This window comes from Mustela putorius, unplaced genomic scaffold, assembly GCF_011764305.1.
Source record: "Mustela putorius furo isolate JIRA1106 unplaced genomic scaffold, ASM1176430v1.1 tig00000095_pilon_pilon_pilon, whole genome shotgun sequence".
Classification (NCBI taxonomy): domain Eukaryota; kingdom Metazoa; phylum Chordata; class Mammalia; order Carnivora; family Mustelidae; genus Mustela; species Mustela putorius.
This window is the reverse complement of record NW_025421280.1, coordinates 30,498,220-30,522,319: the sequence shown is the minus strand read 5'-3', so window position 1 is coordinate 30,522,319 and position 24,100 is coordinate 30,498,220. Positions and strand designations below refer to the sequence as shown.

The following is a 24,100-nucleotide window of genomic DNA, read 5'->3' as shown; positions in this document are numbered from 1 at the left end:
TCCTTCTAATGAATACAGGACAAGCTAAATGTACCCCATCTGAAAATTTTGAAAAATACTTACACCGGGGTGCCTGGGTGGCTCAGTTGGTTGAGCAGCTGCCTTTGGCTCAGGTCATGATCTCTGGGTCTTGAGGGTCCTGGAATCAAGCCCCACATTAAGGTTTCTGTTCACTGGGGAGTCTACTTCTCTCTCTCTCTTTCTGCCTCTCCCCACTGCTCGTTCTCTCCCTCTCAAATAAATAAATCTTTTTTTTTTTTTTTTTGAAATGCTAACACCTCCAAGTCTAACACTGTTTTCCTACTCTCCTTAGCTACAAAACTCCATGAACATGTTCTAATTTTACTGGAACCACTTTATGGCCCCAGTCTTTCCTCAGTCTCATCCAGCTGGACTTCCATTCCCACCATGTATTGTCAGCAATGATCCCTATAATGCTGGGTCCAATGAAAACTGCTATTTAGGGGCACCTGGGTGGCTCAGTGGGTTAAGCCTCTGACTTTGGCTCAGGTCATGATCTTAGGGTCCCAGGATTGAGCCCCATATCAAGCTCTCTGCTCAGCAGGGAGCCTGCTTTCCTCCCTCTCTCTCTGCCTGCCTCTCTGCCTACTTGTGATCTCTGTCAAATAAATAAATAAATAATCTTTAAAAAAAAAAAAAAAGAACCATAGAGCTTTAAAAAAAAAAAAACTGCTATTTAAAATATATTAAGAGGAAGAAGAAGAATAAATGAAACAAGATGGGATTGGGAGGGAGACAAACCATAAGTGACTCTTAATCTCACAAAACAAACTGAGGGTTGCCGGGGGGAGGGGGTTTGGGAGAAGGGGGTGGGATTATGGACATTGGGGAGGGTATGTGATTTGGTGTGTGCTGTGAAGTGTGTAAACCTGGTGATTCACAGACCTGTACCCCTGGGGATAAAAATATATGTTTATAAAGAAATAAAAAATTTAAAAAAAAATAAAATATATTAAGAGGACACCTGGGTGGCTCAGTGGGTTAAAGCCTCTGCCTTTGACTTGGATCATGATCCCAGGGTATTGGGGTTGAGCCCCGCATTGGGCTCTCTGCTCAGCGGAGAGCCTGCTCCCCCGCCCCCACCCCGCCTTCCTCTCTGCCTGCTTGTGATCTCTATCTGTCAAATAAATAAATTTTTAAAAAATAAATAAAATAAAATATGTTAAGAAAATTATTTTTTTTAAGATTTTGTTTATTTATTTGACAGAAAGAGATCACAAGTGGACAGAGAGGCAGACAGAGAGATGTTGGGAAGCAGGCTCCCTGCCAAGCAGAAAGCCCGATGTGGGGCTTGATCTCAGGATCCCAGGATCATGACCCGAGCTGAAGGCAGAGGCTTTAACCCACTGAGCCACCCAGGTGCCCCGAGAAAATTTTTTTTAAACTGAGTAGTCAACTCAGCAAACAAACATGAAAACTCTTGACTCTAGATAGGCTGGTTGGGCTCTCAGATGACCTCAGGTAAATATTCTCAGGTTCCATTCTCTCTAATCCTTTCCTGAAATACCTGCTGAGCTCTCAGACTCTCCCAGGTGGGGCTTATAAGATGAAATTCTCCCCGTTGAGGTCTGAATTCATCCCTGGATGGTTGAGGGTGGTGACTGAAGCCCTGTTCCCAGACAGGACAGCAGGAAGGAAAGAAGCACCTAGGCTTAGGAACCCAAAGGCAACAAATAATGTCCTTTCCCTCACAAGGATGCAGCATGGTAAGGGACTACAGCAACAGAGATATTTATAGCTCCCTCTGTCTGCTCATTAGGCACTGCTTCCATTGTTACTCCCACCTCTGAGTGTATTATATCCCTGTGGACCACTCGTCTGAACAGAAAAGATAATTTTTTTTCCTGCTGATGTGCTTCCAGGAGACCAGATTAGAAGTTAGGTGAATCTAATTTTTCTTACTTCTCCATGATCTTGACTGCCTTTCAGAGTTCTTTTTTTTTTTTTTTTTAAGAATTTATTTATTTATTTGACAGAGATCACAAGCAGGCAGAGAGAGAAAGAGAGGAGGAAGCAGGCTCCCCGCTGAGCAGAGAGCCCAATGCGGGACTCGATCCCAGAACCCTGGGACCATGACCTGAGCCGAAGGCAGAGGCTTAACCCACTGAGCCACCCAGGCACCCTGCCTTTCAGAGTTCTAACCTCCTTGTATATTCTCCCAATTTTGAGTTAGTGTTTTCTCCAAATCTAAGACTGAGGAACCTGCTTAACCATGTCTCATGGACCACCAAAATACTATTTTATGGCAGAAAAGATCTGATATATCTAGAAAATTGTTATTCCCTACATCAACAAGAGACAAACTTAATTTGTTATAAGTATATAAACACTATGCTCTTGTCTTGATGCTTTTGGCTAACTAATTAGGTGATTCATGGCAATAACACAAATTCAGAGGTGTCATTTACTGCTTCGTTTTGAAAAGTTCATTAGTTATGAAATATTTAGATCATTTCATGGACATGCAGAGTGAGAATCCAATGTGGATATTTTTATTTTGTTTTTATAAAATTATACTCTGTAAGGTTTGTACTATAATTAACCTTAATCTACAGTTGTGAAGGTGGGGCTCAGAAGTATGAAATGGGGTTTCCTGAGTTAAGAGCTGAGGAAGGGATGTGCTTTACCTGAAACTCCACCAGATATTTCTATTTTTTATGATCTAGGTCAGTGGTTCTCAATCAGAGGCCATTTTGGCTCCAGAAAAAACTTGACAATTATGAAGAAATCTCTAATTGACATAAATAGGGAGGAGCTACTAGCACCTAGTGAGTTGAGGCCAGGGATATTACCCCATATCCTACAATGCATAGGATGACTATCTTCACAAATAATTATGCTCCCTGTGTCAACAGTGGAGAGGTTGAAAAACAGCATTCTAGACCAGAACTTCTGTAACTTTAATGTATATTTTAATCACTTGAGAATCCTCTTCAAAATCAGGTTTGATTTTGCAGGATAATGTGAGGCTCAGAGATCCTGTAATTTTAACTGTGTCCCAGTTGCTATTGATGCTGTCAGTCCTGATTTGTGGACCAGTCTTTGAGTAATAAGGCTTTAGTTCAGCATTTGAGTCAGGAATAGTTGTTTGTAGACCTTCTCTACCAGGAATCCTCATTCTCATCTCAGGTCTGACCTTGGTGGTTACATGATGGACTCAGTAAGCAAGCCTGTGGCTGCTCAAGTTTATGTGTGTCTCTTGAGTATTTCCCTCCTGAGCTGTGCTGCCTCAGAGGACAGATGGTGCCAGGTGGAAGGGATGCATAGGGCAAGGTATGGGGAAATGGTGTGGAGCTTCCATACCTTCTCCAGATATGCCACTCTACCAGTCTCCATGTGTTCCCCAACCTGAAGGCCCTCTGAACCATCCTTTTGGGTCTTATGGAAGCTGCATTAGACATAATTGATTAAATCATTGGCCAATGGTGATTAGACTCCATCTCTAGCCCCTGTCCCCTTCCAGGTGGTCAGGTGATGAGAAGTAAAGTTCCAGTTCTCTAATCACATGGTTGGTCCCCCTGACAAGCATCTCCTCTTCGTAGGTACTTTCCCAATGTCAGGTCATTGACCTAATTAACTAGGTTAATTAACTAATGCCCCCTCATTAACCTAATGAGGTAACCAATATCACCTCATTAACCATAAAGACATATTTAAGGCTCTCATCACACAGGGAATTTGAAGTTTTTATAGATCTATGTCAGAAATTGGGATGATGACCAAATTTATGTTTTTTAATATAAATCACAATATTGCATTTATAAACATAGTACTGGATGAAGCCTTGATTAGAATTCTGTCCTGAAGGGGCACCTGGGTGGCTCAGTGGATTAAGCCACTGCCTTCAGCTCAGGTCATGATCTCAGGGTCCTGGAATTGAGCCTCGCATCGGGCTCTCTGCTCTGTGGGAAGCCTGCTTCCTCCTCTCTCTGCCTGCCTCTTGCCAACTTGTGATCTCTGCTTGTCAAATAAATAAATAAAATACATCTTAAAAAAAAAAAGAAAAAGAATTCTGTCCTGATGTATTCTGTTCTCAAACTCTGGCTCAGTGGTTCTCAACTGAGAACCTGTCCTGTCCCTGAGGATATTTGGCCATGTCTTGGGGATGCTGCTGAGCATTTATAATCTCTGAGACAGTTCCCAGTGCAAATATTTATCCATCCCCATATGTCAACAGAGAGAAGGTGAGAAATATGATTCTAGACCAGCACTTCTTCATGAAAGTTTTTAGTTAAAATACAAATTCTGAGTCCTTAAATCTCCTATGGGCCCAGAGATCCTGCATTACTAATAGACCCCCAGGTGTTGTTTTTGCAGGACTTTGTCTGTGGGACACAGTTTGAGAAAAAGTGTGTTCCTATGTTAGAGTCACACATAGGTAGTTTTAGGTCTTCTCCATCAGGAATCTTCTATGTTGGTAATTTTTGAAAGAAAAGGTTTCCACCTAACTCTATAGGTGTTGATAAATTCTCTATTCAAGTCTTTTATATGAGGACACTTGAGTGACATTAAATAATTTATACTTGAAGCAGACTTTGTAGTAGACAGAATAAGGATTTCCAAAAGATGTCCACATCCTAATCCAATTTTTTTTTCTACCTAGCAAGGGGAATGCAGCTAGTAGATGGAATAAGGCTGCTAAACCATAGTCTTGATATAAAAAAATATAATCCTGGGTTATCTAGATGGGAATAGTGTAATAATAATGGTCTTCTAAATATGGAAAGGGGGGAGGACAAGATGGCGGGGAAGTAAGAGGAGGCGCCATTTCAACATGTACCCTAAAGTGAGCTGATTACCTACCAAAGAACTCCAATTACCCATGAAATCAGCCTGAGATCAGAATTATACACGTCTGGATCACTACAGGGGCAGAAGACGCCAGTGGGCAGGTAAAGCGGAATGGGAACATTGGACTGATATCGGAAGATAAACAAAAGGGGGAGGGAGCCACCAGAGGTGACCGATTGGAAAGCTATACCTCTAATGAGAGTGCCCTGCATCTGGGGACCAGCATTAACTTGGAGACTGGTTGAAAGCACTCCAAAAGAGCAAGGGATTGTGTGTGGGGGAATTGTGGGAATTGGGGAAGCTGGGAACAGGGGCTTAAGTCCCCGATCCAGGACGGCCTCCCCTAGAGCTGAGCCAGAGAGAGTGCGGCCGAGAAACCAGGTCTTGGTCCCTGAGCCACCAGTGCACCTGAGAATGCATGGGGTCTGGCTCCTGTGAGGAGCTGGGAGCCTAGGCAGACAGCTGAATTCAGAGCCATGCTACAGAGCCTGAGACGCGCATGCCCCTCACCCTCCCCTGAGAGAGGTGCACAAAGGCCCAGCCCAGTGCTCTTAGACCTGCCCCATTGTATCAGAGCCTGAGACGCAAGTGACCCACACCCACCCCTCAGAGAGGTGAGCGCAAGCCTGGAGCTCTTCGACCCAGAAAGACCAGGCACTACAAGCCTGGGCCAGCAGGAAAATCTCAGTGTGTGATTGCTGCTTGGAACCACTCTGGCAGTCTGGAGCTACCCAGACAGCTGCCACTGCCATGATTTTGGGTACAAGCAGAAGATCCTGTGTCCCCAGGGACCGCGACTTGGAACCTATTCTGCCAGCGGCCAAGGGGAAATTTATATGAACACTGAAGCACCCACAGGGGAGCAGACTGAGGCTTCTCTCTGAGAGGGAGGTCAGGGTGCAGTTTGCTTTCTTCTAAACCTACAAAAACCAACAAAAGTGGTCAAGGCAAGAGGAAAAAAAAAAAGTGAACAAACATAAAAACCTCCAGAGAACAAAAGCCTGAAAAAAATGGTTTCCTCAGAGCCAACTCCCTTGAGGGGGACTGGAGGACTTAACACAGGGAACATCATTGGCTGAAAACTCACGTGGCAGGTCCCTCCCCCAGAAAACCAACCAGGAAAGAAAAAAAAAAAAGACTACAAGAGAACCACCACCACTACTTCATAGGACAAATTTTATTTTTAATTTGTTCCCACTATTCTGGCTCATTTTTTATATAGATAATTTTTTAACCTATTTACCATCACAGCGAGCTGTCCAGTACATCAAATTCCATAATAACCTTCTAACCTGAACTTTTTGACACATACACCTGTGTTTTTTCTTTTGCATTTCTATTTTTTGAATTTCTTCTTTTGAATTTTAGTTTAGTTTAGTCTAGTTTATTCCTTTTTTATTTTTATTTTCTAATATTCATATAGAGTTAAACTTCAAGGTAATCCCCTTCCCCCAATCAATGCCATCCCTATAGGTAAACCAATTTTTAGTCCCCTTTATCTTAGGAAAGTTGAGTCCTTTAACAAAGAAATCAAGATACATCCATGAAGGATCAAAACAAAGTTCCTCGTCCACACTGAGAGTTTATAACCACTCTCCCATCTTTTTCTTCCACCAGTGTTTCTGTGTTTTTGTGTTTGTCCTGATAGTATATAAATCTTACACTTGGGATACTTTTTGAGAAGGTTTTTCCTTTATTTGCATATATCTATATCTATATCTATATCTATCTATCTATATATTATCTCTGTCATATACTTTCATCAGACTTTTTATTGTTTCTGTTTGTATATTTTATAAATCTTACCTTGGGGCCCATTTGGGCTTAACCTTCTCTTTTATATTCCATATTTTTCCTGTCTCTCTCTCTCTTTTTTTCTTTTTCTTTTCTTTATTCTCTCATTTGTGTGGGGAATCCTGATTGCTCAGAAGTGTTCCAGGGTGCACCTTGACTGCACCATGGTCAATACATCCAGCTACATCCATTCAGTCATCTCTTACCAAAATGTCTAGGAGAAGGAATGCCCTACAGAGCAAAAATACAGATGATGGACCTTCTGCAACAGAGCTAACAGCTATCAACATAGACAATATGTCGGAAAGAGAATTCAGGCTAACAATTATCCGGGGAATAGGTAGGTTGGAGAAAACCATGGAAGACCAAACAGAATTGATTAGGGCAGAACAGAAAGTGACCATACAGGATGTTCAAAATGTTAGGTCAGAGCTGAAAGCTACCAGTGATGAGGTTCACAATGCTCTCAATAACTTTCAATCTAATCTAAATTCTCTCAAAGCTAGGGTAACAGAGACAGAAGATAGAATTAGTGATCTAATTCTATCACTAGAATTAGAGAGAAAGGATCAGTAGGAAGCCTGGAACAAACAGCTTAGAAGCCATGAAAACATAATCTGGGAAATAAATGATGCCATGAAACATTCCAACGTCAGAATTATTGGAATCCATGAAGAGGAGGGGAAAAAAAAAGTCTAGAAGATAGAGTGGAAGAAGTTCTTCATGAAATTTTTCCCAAACACGCAAATGGAAACAGCGTTCATGTACTAGAGGCCAAACGGTCTCCACCCAAGATTATAGATTTCAAAGAAAAATCAAGGCACCTGATAGTCAAATTGAGGAATCATAATTGTAGATATAATCTCTTGAAAGCTGCTAGGACAAAGTGGCTCCTTACTTACAAAGGAAAGCCCATCAGAATAACATCAGACTTGTCCACAGAGACCTCGCAAGACCGAAAGGGCTGGCAAGATATATTCAGGGCACTAAATGAGAGGAACATGCAGCCAAGAATACCTTATCCAGCAAGACTGACATTCAAAATGGATGGAGAGATAAAGAGTTTCAAAGACCAGCAAGGCTTAAAAGACTATGCAACCACCAAGCCGACACTGCAGGAAATATAAAGGGGGGTTCTATAAAAGAGAAAAAATCCTACAAATAGCATTGAACATAAATATAGAGACAATCTACAGAAATAAAGAATTCAAAGGTAACATGATGTCAATAAAAACGTATCTATCAATAATCACTCTCAATGTGAATGGCCCAAATGTACCCATAAAACGACAGGACCCATCCATATGTTGTCTACAAGAGACCCATTTTGAACCTAAAGATACACCCAGACTGAAAGTGAAGGGATGGAGAAGCATCTTTCATGCCAGTGGGCCTCAAGAAAAGGCCGGGGTAGCAATTCTCATATAAGATAAATTAGATTTTAAACTAAAGACTGTAGTCAGAGATACAGAAGGACACTACATCATTCTTAAAGTGACTATCCACCAAGATGGTCTAACAATTGTAAATATCTATGCCTCCAATATGGGAGCAGCCAATTACATAAGAAAACTGTCAGTCAAGATGAAGAGTCATATTGATATGAATACATTAATAGGAGATCTTAATATGCCTCTCTCAGAAATAGATCATCGAAGCAGAAAATCAATAAAGAAAAAGAGCATTGAATGACACATTGGACCAGATGGACCTCATAGATATATACAGAACATTCCACCCTAAAACAACAGAATACTCATTCTTCTCAAGAATAGAAGAAGGTTACAGAATAGACCACATACTGGGCCATAAATCAAAACTCAACAGATATCAAAAGACTGAGATTATTCCCTGCATATTCCCAAATCATGTGCTTTGAAACTGGAGCTCAATCACAAGGAAAAGTTCAGAAGGAACTCAAACACCTGGAAGCTAAATACCACCATGCTTAAGAATGCTTGTATCAACCAGGATATCAAAGAAGAACTGAAACAATTCAGGGAAACCAATGAGAATGAAGACACTTCGGTCCAAAACCTATGGAATACAGCAAAGTCCTTCCTAGGGGGGGAAATACATAGCCATCCAAACCTCCCTCAAAAAATTGAAAAATCCAGAACACAGCAGCTGTCTCTACACCTTAAAGAACTGGAAAATCAACAAATCAAACCAACTCCACACATAAGAGTGAAATCATCAAGATTAGAGCTGAGATCAATGAGGTAGAAACCAGAGATACAGTAGAACATATCAATGAAAGGAAATTAGTGAAACATATCAATGAAGCTGGTTTTTTAAAGGAATCACTAAGATCGATAAAACATTGGCCACAATAATCCAGAAGAAAAGAGAGGAGAAACCCATATTAATAAAATTATGAATGAAAAGGGAAAGATCACAACTAACACCAAGGAAGTAGAAACAATCATCAAAAGTTATTATCAACATTTAGATACCAATAAGCTAAGCAACCAAGATGGAATGGATGCATTCCTGGAAAACTATAAATTCTGAAAATTGAACCAGGAAGAAATACACAACCTGAAGAGACCAATATCTAGTAACGAGATTGAAGAAGTGATCAAAAACATCCCCAAAAACAAGATCCCAGGATCTGATGGATTCCCTGGGGGAATTCTACCAGACATTCAAAGAAGAAATAACACCTATTCTCCTGAATCCATTTCAAAAACTTGAAGCAGAAGGAAAACTTCCAGACTCTTTTTAGCCAGCATTATCCTGATCCCCAAACCAGGGGATCCAACCAGAAAGGAGAATTTCAGACCAATATCCCTGATAAATATGGATGCTAAGATTCTCAACAAGATCCTAGCAAACAGGATCCAACAGCACATTAAAAAGATTATCCACCATGACCAGGTAAGATTCATTCCTGGGCTACAAGGATGGTTCAACATTTGCAAATCAATCAATGGGATAGAACAAATTAATAAGAAAAGGGAGAAGAATCAAATGGCCCTCTCAATAGACGCAGAAAAAGCATTTGACAAAATCCAGCATCAGTTCCTGATTAAAGCGCTTCAAAGTATAGGCATAGAGGGAACATTCCTGAACTTTATCAAATTTATCTATGAAAGACCCACAGTAAATACATCCTCAATGGGAAAAAAGCTTTCAGCCTTCCCGTTGAGATCAGGAACATGACAAGGATGCCCACTCTCACTACTCTTGCTCAGCATAATATTAGAAGTCCTAGCAACAGCAAGCAGACAACAAGAGGAAACAAAAGGTATCCAGACTGGCAATGAAGAAGTCAAACTCTCTCTCTTCACAGATGAAATGATTCTTTATATGGAAAGCCCAAAACACTTCAACCCCAAACTACTAGAACTCATACAGCAATTCAGTAACATGGCAGTATACAAAGTCAATGTACAGAAATCAGTGGCTTCCTTATACACTAACAATGAAAATACAGAAAGGGAAATTAGAAAATTGATTCCATTTACTATAGCACCAAGAACCATAAGATACCTGTGAATAAACCTAATCAAAAAGGTAAAGGAACTGTACTCGTCAACTACAGAACACTCATGAAAGAAATTGAAGAAGACACAAAAAGATGGAAGACCTTTCCATGCTCTTGGATCGGAAGAATAAATATTGTTAAAATGTCTCTACTGTCTAGAGCAATCTATAATTTTAATGCCATTCCAATCAAAATTATTTCGGTATTTTTCAAAGAGCTGGAATAAATAATCCAAAAATTTGTATGGAATCAGAAGAGACCCCAAATCGCTAAGAAAATGTTGAAAAACAAAAATAAAACTGGGCACATCACGTTACCTGATTTCAAGCTTTACTACAAAGTTGTGATCACCAGGACAGCATGGTCCTGGCATAAAAACAGACACATAAACCAGTGGAACAGAGTGGAGAGCTCAGATATGGACGCTGAACTCTATGGACAATTAATCTTCGACAAAACAGGAAAAATATACAGTGGAAAAAAGAGAGTCTCTTCAATAAATGGTGCTGGGAAAACTGGACAGCTATATGTAGAAGAATGAAATTCGACCATTCTCTTATACCATACACATAGATAAACTCAAGATGGATAAAAGACCTCAACGTGAGACAGGAATCCATCAGAATCCTAGAGGAGAACATAGGCAGTAATCTCTTCGATATCAGCCACAGCAACTTCTTTCAAGATATGTCTCCAAAGGCAAAGGAAACAAAAGCGAAAATAAACTTTTGGGACTTCATCAAAATCAAAAGCTTCTGCACATCAAAGGAAACAGTCAACAAAACAAAGAGGCAACCCATTGAATGGGAGAAGATATTTGGAAATGACAGTACAGACAAAAGGTTTATATCCAAGATCTATAAAGAACACCTCAATCTCAACACACACAAAACAGACTATCATATCAAAAAATGAGCAGAAAATATGAAGACACTTCTCCAATGAAAACATACAAATGGCTATCAGACACATGAAAAAATGTTCATCATCTCTAGCCATCAGGGAGATTAAAATAAAAACCACATTGAGGTACCACCTTACACCAGTTAGAATGGCCAAAATTAGCAAGACAGGAAACAACATGTGTTGGAGAGGATGTGGAGAAAGGGGAACCCTCTTCCACTGTTGGTGGAAATGCAAGTTGGTGCAGCTACTTTGGAGAACAGTGTGGAGATTCCTCATGAAATTAAAAATAGAGCTTCCCTATGACCCTGTCATTGCACTACTGGGTATTTACCCCAAAGATACAGATGGAGTGATAAGAAGGGCCATATGTACCCCAATGTTTATAGCAGCAATGGCCATGGTCACCAAACTTTGGAAAGAACCAAGATGCCCTTCAACTGACGAATGGAAGATGTGGTCCATAGACACTATGGAGTTTTATGCCTTCATCATAAAGGACGAATACTGACGAATGGAAGATGTCGTCCATATACACTATGGAGTATTATGCCTCCATCAGAAAGGATGAACACCCAACATTTTTAGCAACTTTGACAGGACTGGAAGAGATTATGCTGAGTGAAATCAGTCAAGCAGGGAGAATCAATTACCATATGGTTTAACTTATTTGTGGAGCATAACAAATAGCATGGAGGACAAGGGGAGATGGAGAGGAGAAGGGAGTTGAAGGAAATTGGACGGGGAGGTGAACCATGAAAGACTATGGACTCTGAAAAACAATCTGAGGGTTTTGAACGGTAGGGACATGGGAGGTCGGGGTACCAGGTGGTGGGTATTAGGGAAGACACGGATTGCATGGAGCACTGCGTGTGGTACAAAGATAATGAATACTGTTATGCTGGAAAAATTTAATTAAAAAAAAAACAATGAATATTGTTACACTGAAAAGAAATAAAAAAATTAAAAAAATATTGAAAAACATAAAAAACATAAAACAACCAAACATTATTTGTATAAAAAACCAAAAAAGAAACCAAAAACAAAATAACTACAGAATCTTGTGTCAAAATTCTACGCTCTTATTTTTATGTTCATTCGGGTGTTTTTTTTTAAATTCATTTGTATCAACCCCAACTTTGGGTTTACTTTCAACATAATAGATGGGTTTTAACTAAGTCTCTGTGTGTTTATTTATTTATTTATTTTTAATTTTTTATTTTTGATAAACATATATTTTTATCCCCAGGGGTACAGGTCTGTGAATCACCAGGTTTACACACTTCACAGCACTCACCAAATCACATACCCTCCCCAATGTCCATAATCCCACCCCCTTCTCCCAAACCCCCTCCCCCCGGCAACCCTCAGTTTGTTTTGTGAGATTAAGAGTCACTTATGGTTTGTCTCCCTCCCAATCCCATCTTGTTTCATTTATTCTTCTTCTACCCACTTAAGCCTCCATGTTGTATCACCACTTCCTCATATCAGGGAGATCATATGATAGTTGTCTTTCTCTGCTTGACTTCTTTCGCTAAGCATGATACGCTCTAGTTCCATCCACGTTGTTGCAAATGGCAAGATTTCATTTCTTTTGATGGCTGCATAGTATTCCATTGTGTATATATACCACATCTTCTTGATCCATTCATCTGTTGATGGACATCTAGGTTCTTTCCATAGTTTGGCTATTGTGGACATTGCTGCTATAAACATTCGGGTGCACGTGCCCCTTTGGATCACTACGTTTGTATCTTTAGGGTAAATACCCAATAGTGCAATTGCTGGGTCATAGGGCAGTTCTATTTTCAACATTTTGAGGAACCTCCATGCTGTTTTCCAGAGTGGCTGCACCAGCTTGCATTCCCCACCAACAGTGTAGGAGGGTTCCCCTTTCTCCGCATCCTCGCCAGCATCTGTCATTTCCTGACTTGTTGATTTTAGCCATTCTGACTGGTGTGAGGTGATATCTCATTGTGGTTTTGATTTGTATTTCCCTGATGCCGAGTGATATGGAGCACTTTTTCATGTGTCTGTTGGCCATCTGGATGTCTTCTTTGCAGAAATGTCTGTTCATGTCCTCTGCCCATTTCTTGATTGGATTATTTGTTCTTTGGGTGTTGAGTTTGCTAAGTTCTTTATAGATTCTGGACACTAGTCCTTTATCTGATATGTCATTTGCAAATATCTTCTCCCATTCTGTCAGTTGTCTTTTGATTTTGTTAATTGTTTCCTTTGCTGTGCAAAAGCTTTTGATCTTGATGAAATCCCAGTAGTTCATTTTTTCCCTTGCTTCCCTTGCCTTTTGCGTTGTTCCTAGGAAGATGTTGCTGCGGCAGAGGTCGAAGAGGTTGCTGCCCGTTTTCTCCTCAAGGATTTTGATGGATTCCTTTCGTACATTGAGGTCCTTCATCCATTTTGAGTCTATTTTTGTGTGTGGTATAAGGGAATGGTCCAATTTCATTTTTCTGCATGTGGCTGTCCAATTTTCCCAGCACCATTTATTGAAAAGGCTGTCTTTTTTCCATTGGACATTCTTTCCTGCTTTGTCGAAGATTAGTTGACCATAGATTTGAGGGTCTATTTCTGGGCTCTCTATTCTGTTCCATTCATCTATGTGTCTGTTTTTGTGCCAGTACCATGCTGTCTTGATGATGACAGCTTTGTAATAGAGCCTGAAGTCCGGAATTGTGATGCCACCAACGTTGGCTTTCTTTTTCAATATCCCTTTGGCTATTCGAGGTCTTTTCTGGTTCCATATAAATTTTAGCATTATTTGTTCCATTTCTTTGAAAAAGATGGATGGTACTTTGATAGGAATTGCATTAAATGTGTAGATTGCTTTAAGTAGCATAGACATTTTCACAATATTTATTCTTCCAATCCAGGAGCATGGAACATTTTTCCATCTCTTTGTGTCTTCCTCAATTTCTTTCATGAGTACTTTATAGTTTTCTGAGTATAGATTCTGTGTCTCTTTGGTTAGGTTTATTCCTAGGTATCTTATGGTTTTGGATGCAATTGTAAATGGGATTGACTCCTTAATATCTCTTTCTTCTGTTCTGCTGTTGGTGTAGAGAAATGCAACTGATTTCTATGCATTGATTTTATATCCTGACACTTTACTGAATTCCTGTATAAGTTCTAGCAGTTTTGGAGTGGAGTCTTTTGGGTTTTCCACATATAGTATCATATCATCTGCGAAGAGTGATAATTTGACTTCTTCTTTGCCAATTTGGATGCCTTTAATTTCCTTTTGTTGTCTGATTGCTGAGGCTAGGACCTCTAGTACGATGTTGAATAGCAGTGGTGATAATGGACATCCCTGCCGTGTTCCTGACCTTAGCGGAAAAGCTTTCAGTTTTTCTCCACTGAGAATGATATTTGCGGTGGGTTTTTCATAGATGGCTTTGATGATATTGAGGTATGTGCCCTCTATCCCTACACTTTGAAGAGTTTTGATCAGGAAGGGATGTTGTACTTTGTCAAATGCTTTTTCAGCATCTATTGAGAGTATCATATGGTTCTTGTTCTTTCTTTTATTGATGTGTTGTATCACATTGACTGATTTGCGGATGTTGAACCAGCCTTGCCGCCCTGGAATAAATCCCACTTGGTCGTGGTGAATAATCCTTTTAATGTACTGTTGAATCCTATTGGCTAGTATTTTGTTGAGTATTTTCGCATCTGTGTTCATCAAGGATATCGGTCTATAGCTCTCTTTTTTGGTGGGATCCTTGTCTGGTTTTGGGATCAAGGTGATGCTGGCCTCATAAAATGAGTTTGGAAGTTTTCCTTCCATTTCTATTTTTTGGAACAGTTTCAGGAGAATAGGAATTAGTTCTTCTTTAAATGTTTGGTAGAATTCCCCCGGGAATCCGTCTGCCCCTGGGCTTTTGTTTGTTTGGAGATTTTTAATGACTGTTTCAATCTCCTTACTGTTTATGGGTCTGTTCAGGCTTTCTATTTCTTCCTGGCTCAGTTGTGGTAGTTTATATGTTTCTAGGAATGCATCCATTTCTTCCAGATTGTCAAATTTATTGGCGTAGAGTTGCTCATAGTATGTTCTTATAATAGTTTGTATTTCTTTGGTGTTAGTTGTGATCTCTCCTCTTTCATTCATGATTTTATTTATTTGGGTCCTTTCTCTTTTCTTTTTGATAAGTCGGGCCAGGGGTTTATCAATTTTATTAATTCTTTCAAAGAACCAGCTCCTAGTTTCGTTGATTTGTTCTATTGTTTTTTTGGTTTCTATTTCATTGATTTCTGCTCTGATCTTTATGATTTCTCTTCTCCTGCTGGGCTTAGGGTTTCTTTCTTGTTCTTTCTCCAGCTCCTTTAGGTGTAGGGTTAGGTTGTGTACCTGAGACCTTTCTTGTTTCTTGAGAAAGGCTTGTACCGCTATATATTTTCCTCTCAGGACTGCCTTTGTTGTGTCCCACAGATTTTGAACCGTTGTGTTTTCATTATCATTTGTTTCCATGATTTTTTTCAATTCTTCTTTAATTTCCCGGTTGACCCATTCATTCTTTAGAAGGATACTGTTTAGTCTCCATGTATTTGGGTTCTTTCCAAACTTCCTTTTGTGGTTGAATTCTAGCTTTAGAGCATTGTGGTCTGAAAATATGCAGGGAATGATCCCAATCTTTTGATACCGGTTGCGTCCTGATTTAGGACCGAGGATGTGATCTATTCTGGAGAATGTTCCATGTGCACTAGAGAAGAATGTGTATTCTGTTGCTTTGGGATGAAATATTCTGAATATATCTGTGATGTCCATCTGGTCCAGTGTGTCGTTTAAGGCCATTATTTCCTTGCTGATCTTTTGCTTGGATGACCTGTCCATTTCAGTGAGGGGAGTGTTAAAGTCCCCTACTATCATTGTATTATTGTTGATGTGTTTCTTTGATTTTGTTATTAATTTTTTATATAGTTGGCTGCTCCCACATTGGGGACATAGATATTTAAAATTGTTAAATCTTCTTGTTGGACAGACCCTTTGAGTATGATATAGTGTCCTTCCTCATCTCTTATTATAGTCTTTGGCTTAAAATCTAATTGATCTGATATAAGGATTGCCACTCCTGCTTTCTTCTGATGTCCATTAGCATGGTAAATTCTTTTCCACCCCCTCACTTTAAATCTGGAGGTGTCTTCGGGCTTAAAATGTGTTTCTTGGAGGCAACATATAGATGGGTTTTGTTTTTTTATCCATTCTGATACCCTGTGTCTTTTGACAGGGGCATTTAGCCCATTCACATTCAGGGTAACTATTGAGAGATATGAATTTAGTGCCATTGTATTGCCTGTAAGGTGACTGTTACTGTATATGGTCTCTGTTCCTTTCTGATCTACCACTTGTAGGCTCTCTCTTTGCTTAGAGGACCCCTTTCAATATTTCCTGTAGAGCTGGTTTGGTATTTGCAAATTCTTTCAGTTGTTTTTTGTCCTGGAAGCTTTTAATCTCTCCTTCTATTTTCAATGATAGCCTAGCTGGATATAGTATTCTTGGCTGCATGTTTTTCTTGTTTAGTGCTCTGAAAATATCATGCCAGCTCTTTCTGGCCTGCCAGGTCTCTGTGGATAAGTCAGCTGCCAATCTAATATTTTTACCATTGTATGTTACAGACTTCTTTTCCCGGGCTGCTTTCAGGATTTTCTCTTTGTCATTGAGACTTGTAAATTTTACTATTAGGTGTCGGGGTGTGGGCCTATTCTTATTGGTTTTGAGGGGCGTTCTCTGAACCTCCTGAATTTTGATGCTCCTTCCCTTTGCCATATTGGGGAAATTCTCCCCAATAATTCTCTCCAGTATACCTTCTGCTCCCCTCTCACTTTCTTCTTCTTCTGGAATCCCAATTATTCTAATGTTGTTTCGTCTTATGGTGTCACTTATCTCTCGAATTCTCCCCTCGTGGTCCAGTAGCTGTTTGTCCCTCTTTTTCTCAGCTTCTTTATTCTCTGTCATTTGGTCTTCTATATCACTAATTCTTTCTTCTGCCTCATTTATCCTAGCAGTTAGAGCCTCCATTTTTGATTGCACCTCATTAATAGCTTTTTTGATTTCACCTTGGTTAGATTTTAGTTCTTTTATTTCTCCAGAAAGGGCTTTTATATCTCTCGAGAGGGTTTCTCTAATATCTTCTATGCCTTTTTCGAGCCCGGCTAGAACCTTGAGAATTGTCATTCTGAACTCTAGATCTGACATATTACCGATGTCTGTATTGATTAGGACCCTAGCCTTCGGTACTGCCTCTTGTTCTTTTTTTTGTGTTGAATTTTTACGTCTTGTCATTTTGTCCAGATAAGACTAAATGAAGGGGCAAGTAAAATACTAAAAGGGTGGCAACAACCCCAGGAAAATATGCTTTAACCAAATTAGAAGAGATCCAAAATCGTGAGTGGGGAGACAGGGGATAAAAAGAGGTTCAAAAAGGAAGAAAGAAAAAAAAAACAAAAAGAAAAGAAAAAAAAGAAAAGAAAGGAAAAGAATTTTTAAAAAAAGAATACACCTAAGAAAAATGTAAAAAAGAAAAAATATATATATTAGATGAACTAGTATAAAATCGTTAAAAAAGAAAAAGGTAACAGTTAAAAAAAAATTTTACCCGAAGGCGAGAAAAAAAAAAATGAAAAAGAAAAAATTAAATTAACTGCAAGACTAAAAAAAATCACAGGAAAAAAGCCATGAGTTCCGTGCTTGGCTTTCTCCTCCTCTGGAATTATGCTGCTCTCCTTGGTATTGAAACCGCACTCCTTGGTAGGTGAACTTGGTCTTGGCTGGATTTCTTGTTGATCTTCTGGGGGAGGGGCCTGTTGTAGTGATTCTCAAGTGTCTTTGCCCCAGGCGGAATTACACCACCCTTCCCCGGGCCAGGCTGAGTAATCTGCTCGGGTTTGCTTTCAGGAGCTTTTGTTCCCTGAGCGCTTTCCGTAGAGTTCCAGAGGACGGGAATACAAATGGCGGCCTCCTGGTCTCCGGCCCGGAGGAGCCGAGAGCCCAGGGCCGCACTCCTCAGTGCGCGCTCAGAGAACCGCGCCCAGTTACTCCCGTCTGCCTGACCTCCGGCCGCGCTCCGAGCTCACTGAGCCTGCGACCGGTTCAAGGTAACACGGAGCTGTGAGCTTACTGTCGGCTCTGTCTCTGTAGCCAGCTTTCCCGTTCCAATACCCGCAAGCTCTGCGACACTCAGACACCCCCGATCCTTCTGTGACCCTGCGGGACCTGAGGCCACGCTGACCCCGCGTGGGCTTCGCCCCGGTTTAGCCTCTGGAGCGATGTCCCTCAGTGGAACAGACTTTTAAAAGTCCTGATTTTGTGCGCGGTTGCTCCACCGCTTGCCGGGAGCCGGCCCCTCCCCCCGGGGTCTATCTTCCCGTCGCTTTGGATTCACTTCTCCGCCGGTCCTACCTTTCAGAAAGTGGTTGTTTTTCTGTTTCCAGAATTGCTGTTCTTCTTCTCTTTGATCTGCCGATGGATTTTCAGGTGTTTGCAATCTTTAGATAAGGTATCTAGCTGATCTCCGGCTAGCTGAAGCAGTCTCAGCTTGCTACTTCTCCGCCATCTTGACTCCTCTCTGTGTGTTTATTTAAATGTGTGTGAATATGTTTATTTGAGGAAAGATGTACAAAAATGTACACAGACATATACATACTCACATTACTAGCCTTGAATGTTTTCTTTGTACTCAACAAAGTGTTTGCACATATTTAATTTATTCCTCACAACTTCTGTCAGAATTTAGGGTTCATTCCCTAACATTATTTTTAGAAATAAGGAAATTGAGGCTCACATTCATCACATTTAAAAAAATATATTTATTTATTTTCAGTGTAACAGTATTCATTGTTTTTGCACCACACCCAGTGCTCCATGCAATCCGTGCCCTCTCTATTTTTTTTATTTGTAATTTATTTTTTTATTCATTTATTTATTTTAATTTATTTTTAATTTATTTTCAGCATAACAGTATTCATTATTTTTGCACCACACCCAGTGCTCCATGCAATCTGTGTTCTCTCCAATACCCACCACCTGGTTCCCCCAACCTCCCACCCCCCACCCTTTCAAAACTCTCAGATTGTTTTTCAGAGGTCATAGTCCCATTCATCACATTTTATCAATAACATAACAAAGGAGTTAAAACTTATTGTACACACTTTTTAAAATTCTACATGAATGGAGTCATGTAATATATATATATGTATATGTGTATATGTGTATATATATATGTATATGTGTATATATATATATATAGACATTTCATCTTTTAAAGCACGTTTGTGAAAATAATTTAATACAACCAGATTTATTCATAAACTTTCAACCTGCATTCTTACATTAGAAACATACAGAAGATAATGTTTTATAAAAAGCCACCTTAATCCCAGAAAAGAGTCTTGAAAGATTTTGAACCCAGTTTACTGTTTAAAGGATGCTCTTCCTTTGTGTTCTGTTGTAAGCACTATTCATTCCCTTCAGTTTTGCTTAAATGCTTCACCACATCAACTCAGTTCCATTCTTGGGGAGGTTCTCCTTTGTGATCTGTTTTCTCTGCCAGATTGCATTTCTGTTTTTTTTTTTTTTTTTAAGCTGTTCTTTTTTGTCTTTTTCTTTACTTGATGGGGCTATATTAGGAGTTTTAATGGAGATGATATTGCTTATGGGTGTGGTAGCATTCCTTGGATGGTGATACTCCATTAACAGCTCTTTAGTGTCATTTGTATATTCAAATGATGTGTAGGTCCTAGCATCATGAGATTAACTGCCACTGTCTCTTATATCTTAGCTAATATGCTCTGCTTTACAATTGATGCTGTGAGTGTTGTTAAAAAAAATCAGGGTGCCTGTGTGGCTCAGTGGGTTAAAGCCTCTGCTTTCTGCTTGGATCATGATCCCAGGATCCTGGGATCGAGCCCCACATCAGGCTCTCTGCCCAGCGGGGAGCCTGCTTCCTCCTCTCTTTCTGCCTGCCTTCTGCCTACCTGTTATCTCTGTCTGTCAAATAAATAAGTAAATAAATCTTAAAAAAAATTCACAGATAAGATTGGAAGTGTTCAAGGGTATGTTTCTGTCCAAGAAATATCTATAAAGAAGGCTCTAGGATCACCACTTTTGCCTCTCCTATAATGAAAGTAAACTGGGATTAATTCTCAGAATCATTATTCTACTGCATCAACAGCAGGTCATGTTTCCAGTTCCATTTCCTGGACCTCATTGGCACTCAGCAAGTGGGTCATGGGACACCTCTCAGGAGGGCATCTGCAATAAGGACAAAGGGAGGGCAGTGGCCTGGAGGCCAGGAAATCCTTCTTCTGTGTCCTTTGCTGTAGAAAGTGTGTCCCTCATACTGGAGACAAGAATTCCATGTGTCCCTCTATAATAAATAAATTGTTATATATAATATAGTAATAAATTGTTATATATAATATAAAATATAATATATAATAATATATATTACAATTTGCTGAATATATTATATATACATGAAATATATATTTATATATTTTTTTAAGATAGAAAGTGTAAGTAGTGGGAGAAGCACAGGAAGAGGGAAAGAGAGAAATCCCCAAGCTGACTAGGAGCTCTCTTCCAGAACCCTGAGATCACAACCAGAGCCAAAATCAAGAGGCAAATGCTCAACTAACTGAGCTAGGTGCCCTATCACATTGTATACTTTAAATGTGTGCAGCTTATTCTATGCAATTATACTCCAGTGAATCACATTTGTAGGGAGACATGGAAGTTTCCAGGCAGTAGGAAGACAAGACAGAAAACATAATTATGTAAACTCTTCTTCACCCCAATGATAGACATCCTTACCCATGGATTTCAGCCTCACATCATCAATAAGCAGGTGGGCAGCATGAAAACATTGGTTTGAAAATTAGTAAATGTCTCACTTAAATTTTGATTCATCTCTGACTCTAGGGCCATATTATGTCAAACTAGTCATTGAAATTTGTGTTTCTGTGTAGACTACAACTGGAGATATGTGTTTGATTATTGGTTTGCCAGGACTAGGCAATGTGGACACTGAGATGAATAAGAGAACAGGATCCTAATGAGAAAAATAAAACCCAATATGTGTTTTCACAATAAAACCTGTATATGTGTGTTTTTTAAAAGATTTTATTTATTTATTTGACAGAGATCACAAGGAGGCAGAAAGGCAGGCAGAGAGAGAGGAAAGCAGGCTCCTTGCTGAGCAGAGAGCCCAATGCAGGGCTCAATCCCAGGACCCTGGGACCATGATCTGAGCTGAAAGCAGAGGCTTTAACCCACTGAGCCACCCAGGGGCCCCAAAACACTGTATATGTTAAAAGCTACATTTTCAGAAGGAACAGATACTTAAAGGAATTATGGACACAAAAGTGGTGACCTTTAGTCTCAGACTTTCCACTCTTATGAAATTATAAATTGCTTTTCTTCCAACTGTTTTCTTTTTCATAAAGAGTAGTGCAACTTATGATTATTTTGTGGGAAAAAAATAAAACCTCCTCAATATGATAAATTTTTTTTCAGAATAGATTATTCTTAACAAATCTATAGAATCTCATGAGATTAATGGGAATTTCCTATATTTTGTGGTTTTAATAAAAGATTTTATTTATTTATTTATTTATTTATTTATTTTACACAGAGAGAGAGAGAGCACAAGCAGGGGAGCAGCACATAGAGGGAAAGGGAGAAGCAGGCTTTCTGCTGAGCAAGGATCCTGATGTGGGTCTTAAGCTCAGGTCCCTGGAATCATGACCTGAGAGGAAGGCAGATGCTTAACCTACTGAGCCACATAAGCACCCCAAGGGAATTTCTAATATTTTGTCCAAAATTGGGAATCAACTTAGGAAAGCAGGAGAGCAACTAAGGACCACATTGTGAGATACCAGAGAGCAGAAAATTTAATACAGATGGTTACTCAAGTTGTACAGAGAAGATGATGTCACAGAAAGGGATATGCCAGGAAATCAAGAGAAAGAATAAATTGTAACTCCACAATCTGATCAATGAACTACCACTGCTGGCTCTCAGGCTTTGAGTCCTGCTATCATGTGCATTTTTTTCAGCCCCAGGACAATGGGCCCTTTTATAGTTTCCTTTCCAAAGAATCTTTTCAGAGCCCTCTTTATATCTTTATTTCTCAGGCTATAGATAAAGGGGTTCAGCATGGGTGTGGCCACCGTGTACATCACTGAAGCTGTTGCACCTGAGTGTGAGCTCTGGGGAGTAGCAGAGCTAAGGTACACTCCTAGGCTCGTACAGTAAAATAAGGAAACAACTGAGAGGTGAGATGCACAGGTGGAAAATGCTTTATACTTGCCCTGGGATGATGAGATCCTGAGTATGGAGAAAACTATCTTAGAATAAGAGTAAAGGATTCCAGCAAGGGGTCCACCACCCAGAAGCCCAGCTCCAAAATACATCACCATATGATTAAGAAAGGTATCAGAACAGGCAAGCTGGACCACTTGTTTAATTTCACAGAAAAAGTGGGGTATTTCCAAGATGGTGCAGAAGGACAGACGCAACACCATTAAGCACTGTAACAAGGAATGCAAGATGCTCATGATCCAGGACATGAGGACCAGCAGTCCACAGAGCCGGGGGTTCATGATGATCATGTAGTGCAGGGGGTGACAGATGGCCAAAAATCGGTCATAGGCCATCACAGTCAGGATGTAGTTGTCCAATCCTGCAAAGAGTAGGAAAAAATACATCTGGGTGATGCAGTCTGCATAGGTAATGACTTTTCTCTCTGTCTGTATATTCATCAGCATCTTTGGGATGGTGGTGGAGGTGAAACAGATGTCTACAAAGGACAGGTTGGCGAGGAAGAAGTACATGGGAGTGTGGAGATGGGAGTCAGAGCTGACAGCCAGGATGATGAGCATGTTTCCAAACACAGTGATCATGTACATGGAGAGGAAAAGCCCAAATATAAGGGGCTGTAGTTCTGGTCCCTCTGAAAATCCCAGAAGAAGAAATCCTGAAACTCTTGTAAGGTTCCCTGGCTCCATGGGTTGGAGGTATCTATCAGGGTATAGAAAAATAAATGACTACTTTCACATAAACATGTGTTTTTATAATCTAGCACAAGTCTTACTACTTATATCTTAGAGTCAAGAAATTAATTTCAATATGTGTGTGGGATCTCATCCCCATTAGGGCATCCCTAGCACCAATTCACATCAGGAATACTGTAATCACCTCAGTCTGTTCCTCACACATAATGTAGACTCTTGATCTATTGAGAATATGTTTCATTCTTTTAAGGGATGTATACTGAATGTTGAACATGTTCCAGGCACTGTTTGGCAATAGACATAAGGTGCTTATAAGCAATGTCCTAATAATCATATGATGAAGAAAGAATATAAGCAAATACTAATAATCAAATAATATATCAAATGGTAACAGAAGTTATGAAGACAAGGAAAGAGGATATAAAGGAGAGAGTTGATGGGGTGTTGTTATTATTATTTTTTTTACATGTTCACAAAACCTGCAAAGAAGGTAACATGTGAACAGGACCTCAAGGGAGATAGTTAGGGAGACTGAGGTTGTCTCAGGAAGTGTGTACCCAGCAGGATCAACAGCCATGTCAAGGCCCTCAGGAAGCTGTTCGATTCAGAAAATCAAGGCTCAAAAGAAAACTAGGGTGTCAAGAGGAAGAAGAAGGGGAGAGATGAGAGGTGGTAGCAGTGTGTGATGAGGAATGAAGCAGTCTCCAGGCTGTGACTGAGACTTCAAGACACGAGAATCACTCATTTTATTAATTTTTCAAGACTTTCTTAATTTTGTTATAAAGATGCCCAATGAGTCAAAATGCACACTCACATTAGTAACTTCTGTTCATTGAATTCTGGCCTCAGTCAATAAGAGTCACCTTGGAATACGTGAGCTCTTATACCCCTGCTCTGAGGACTGCCCTCTGTTCACAACACACACACACACACACACACACATACACACACACACACACACACACACACCATGACCCTCTATAGCCTCCTGGGATACTGACTGCCATGTCTTTTTCACCCCCAGCCACACTAGTTAGGCCAACAGCAGATACACATCAAGCTCACCAGATCTCATTA

At 39.9% G+C, this 24,100-nt stretch overlaps 1 protein-coding gene and 1 pseudogene across 1 annotated transcript; both read right to left on the bottom strand.

The window, feature by feature from the left end:
• Positions 1 to 19,464: 19,464 nt before the first annotated feature.
• On the bottom strand, positions 19,465 to 20,239 carry LOC101674616 (annotated as a pseudogene).
• A 1,788-nt stretch (positions 20,240 to 22,027) lies between these two features.
• Positions 22,028 to 23,017, bottom strand: LOC101674925 (olfactory receptor-like protein OLF4). Its single transcript, XM_004781404.1, has one exon. The coding sequence runs from the start codon at positions 23,015 to 23,017 to the stop codon at positions 22,028 to 22,030; it is 990 nt and encodes a 329-aa protein (XP_004781461.1).
• Positions 23,018 to 24,100: the final 1,083 nt, after the last annotated feature.

What these genes read in the sequence shown, in the direction of transcription:
- LOC101674925 (XM_004781404.1), bottom strand. Translation starts at nt 23,017, where the DNA reads ATGGAGCCAGGGAACCTTACAAGAGTTTCAGGATTTCTTCTTCTGGGA.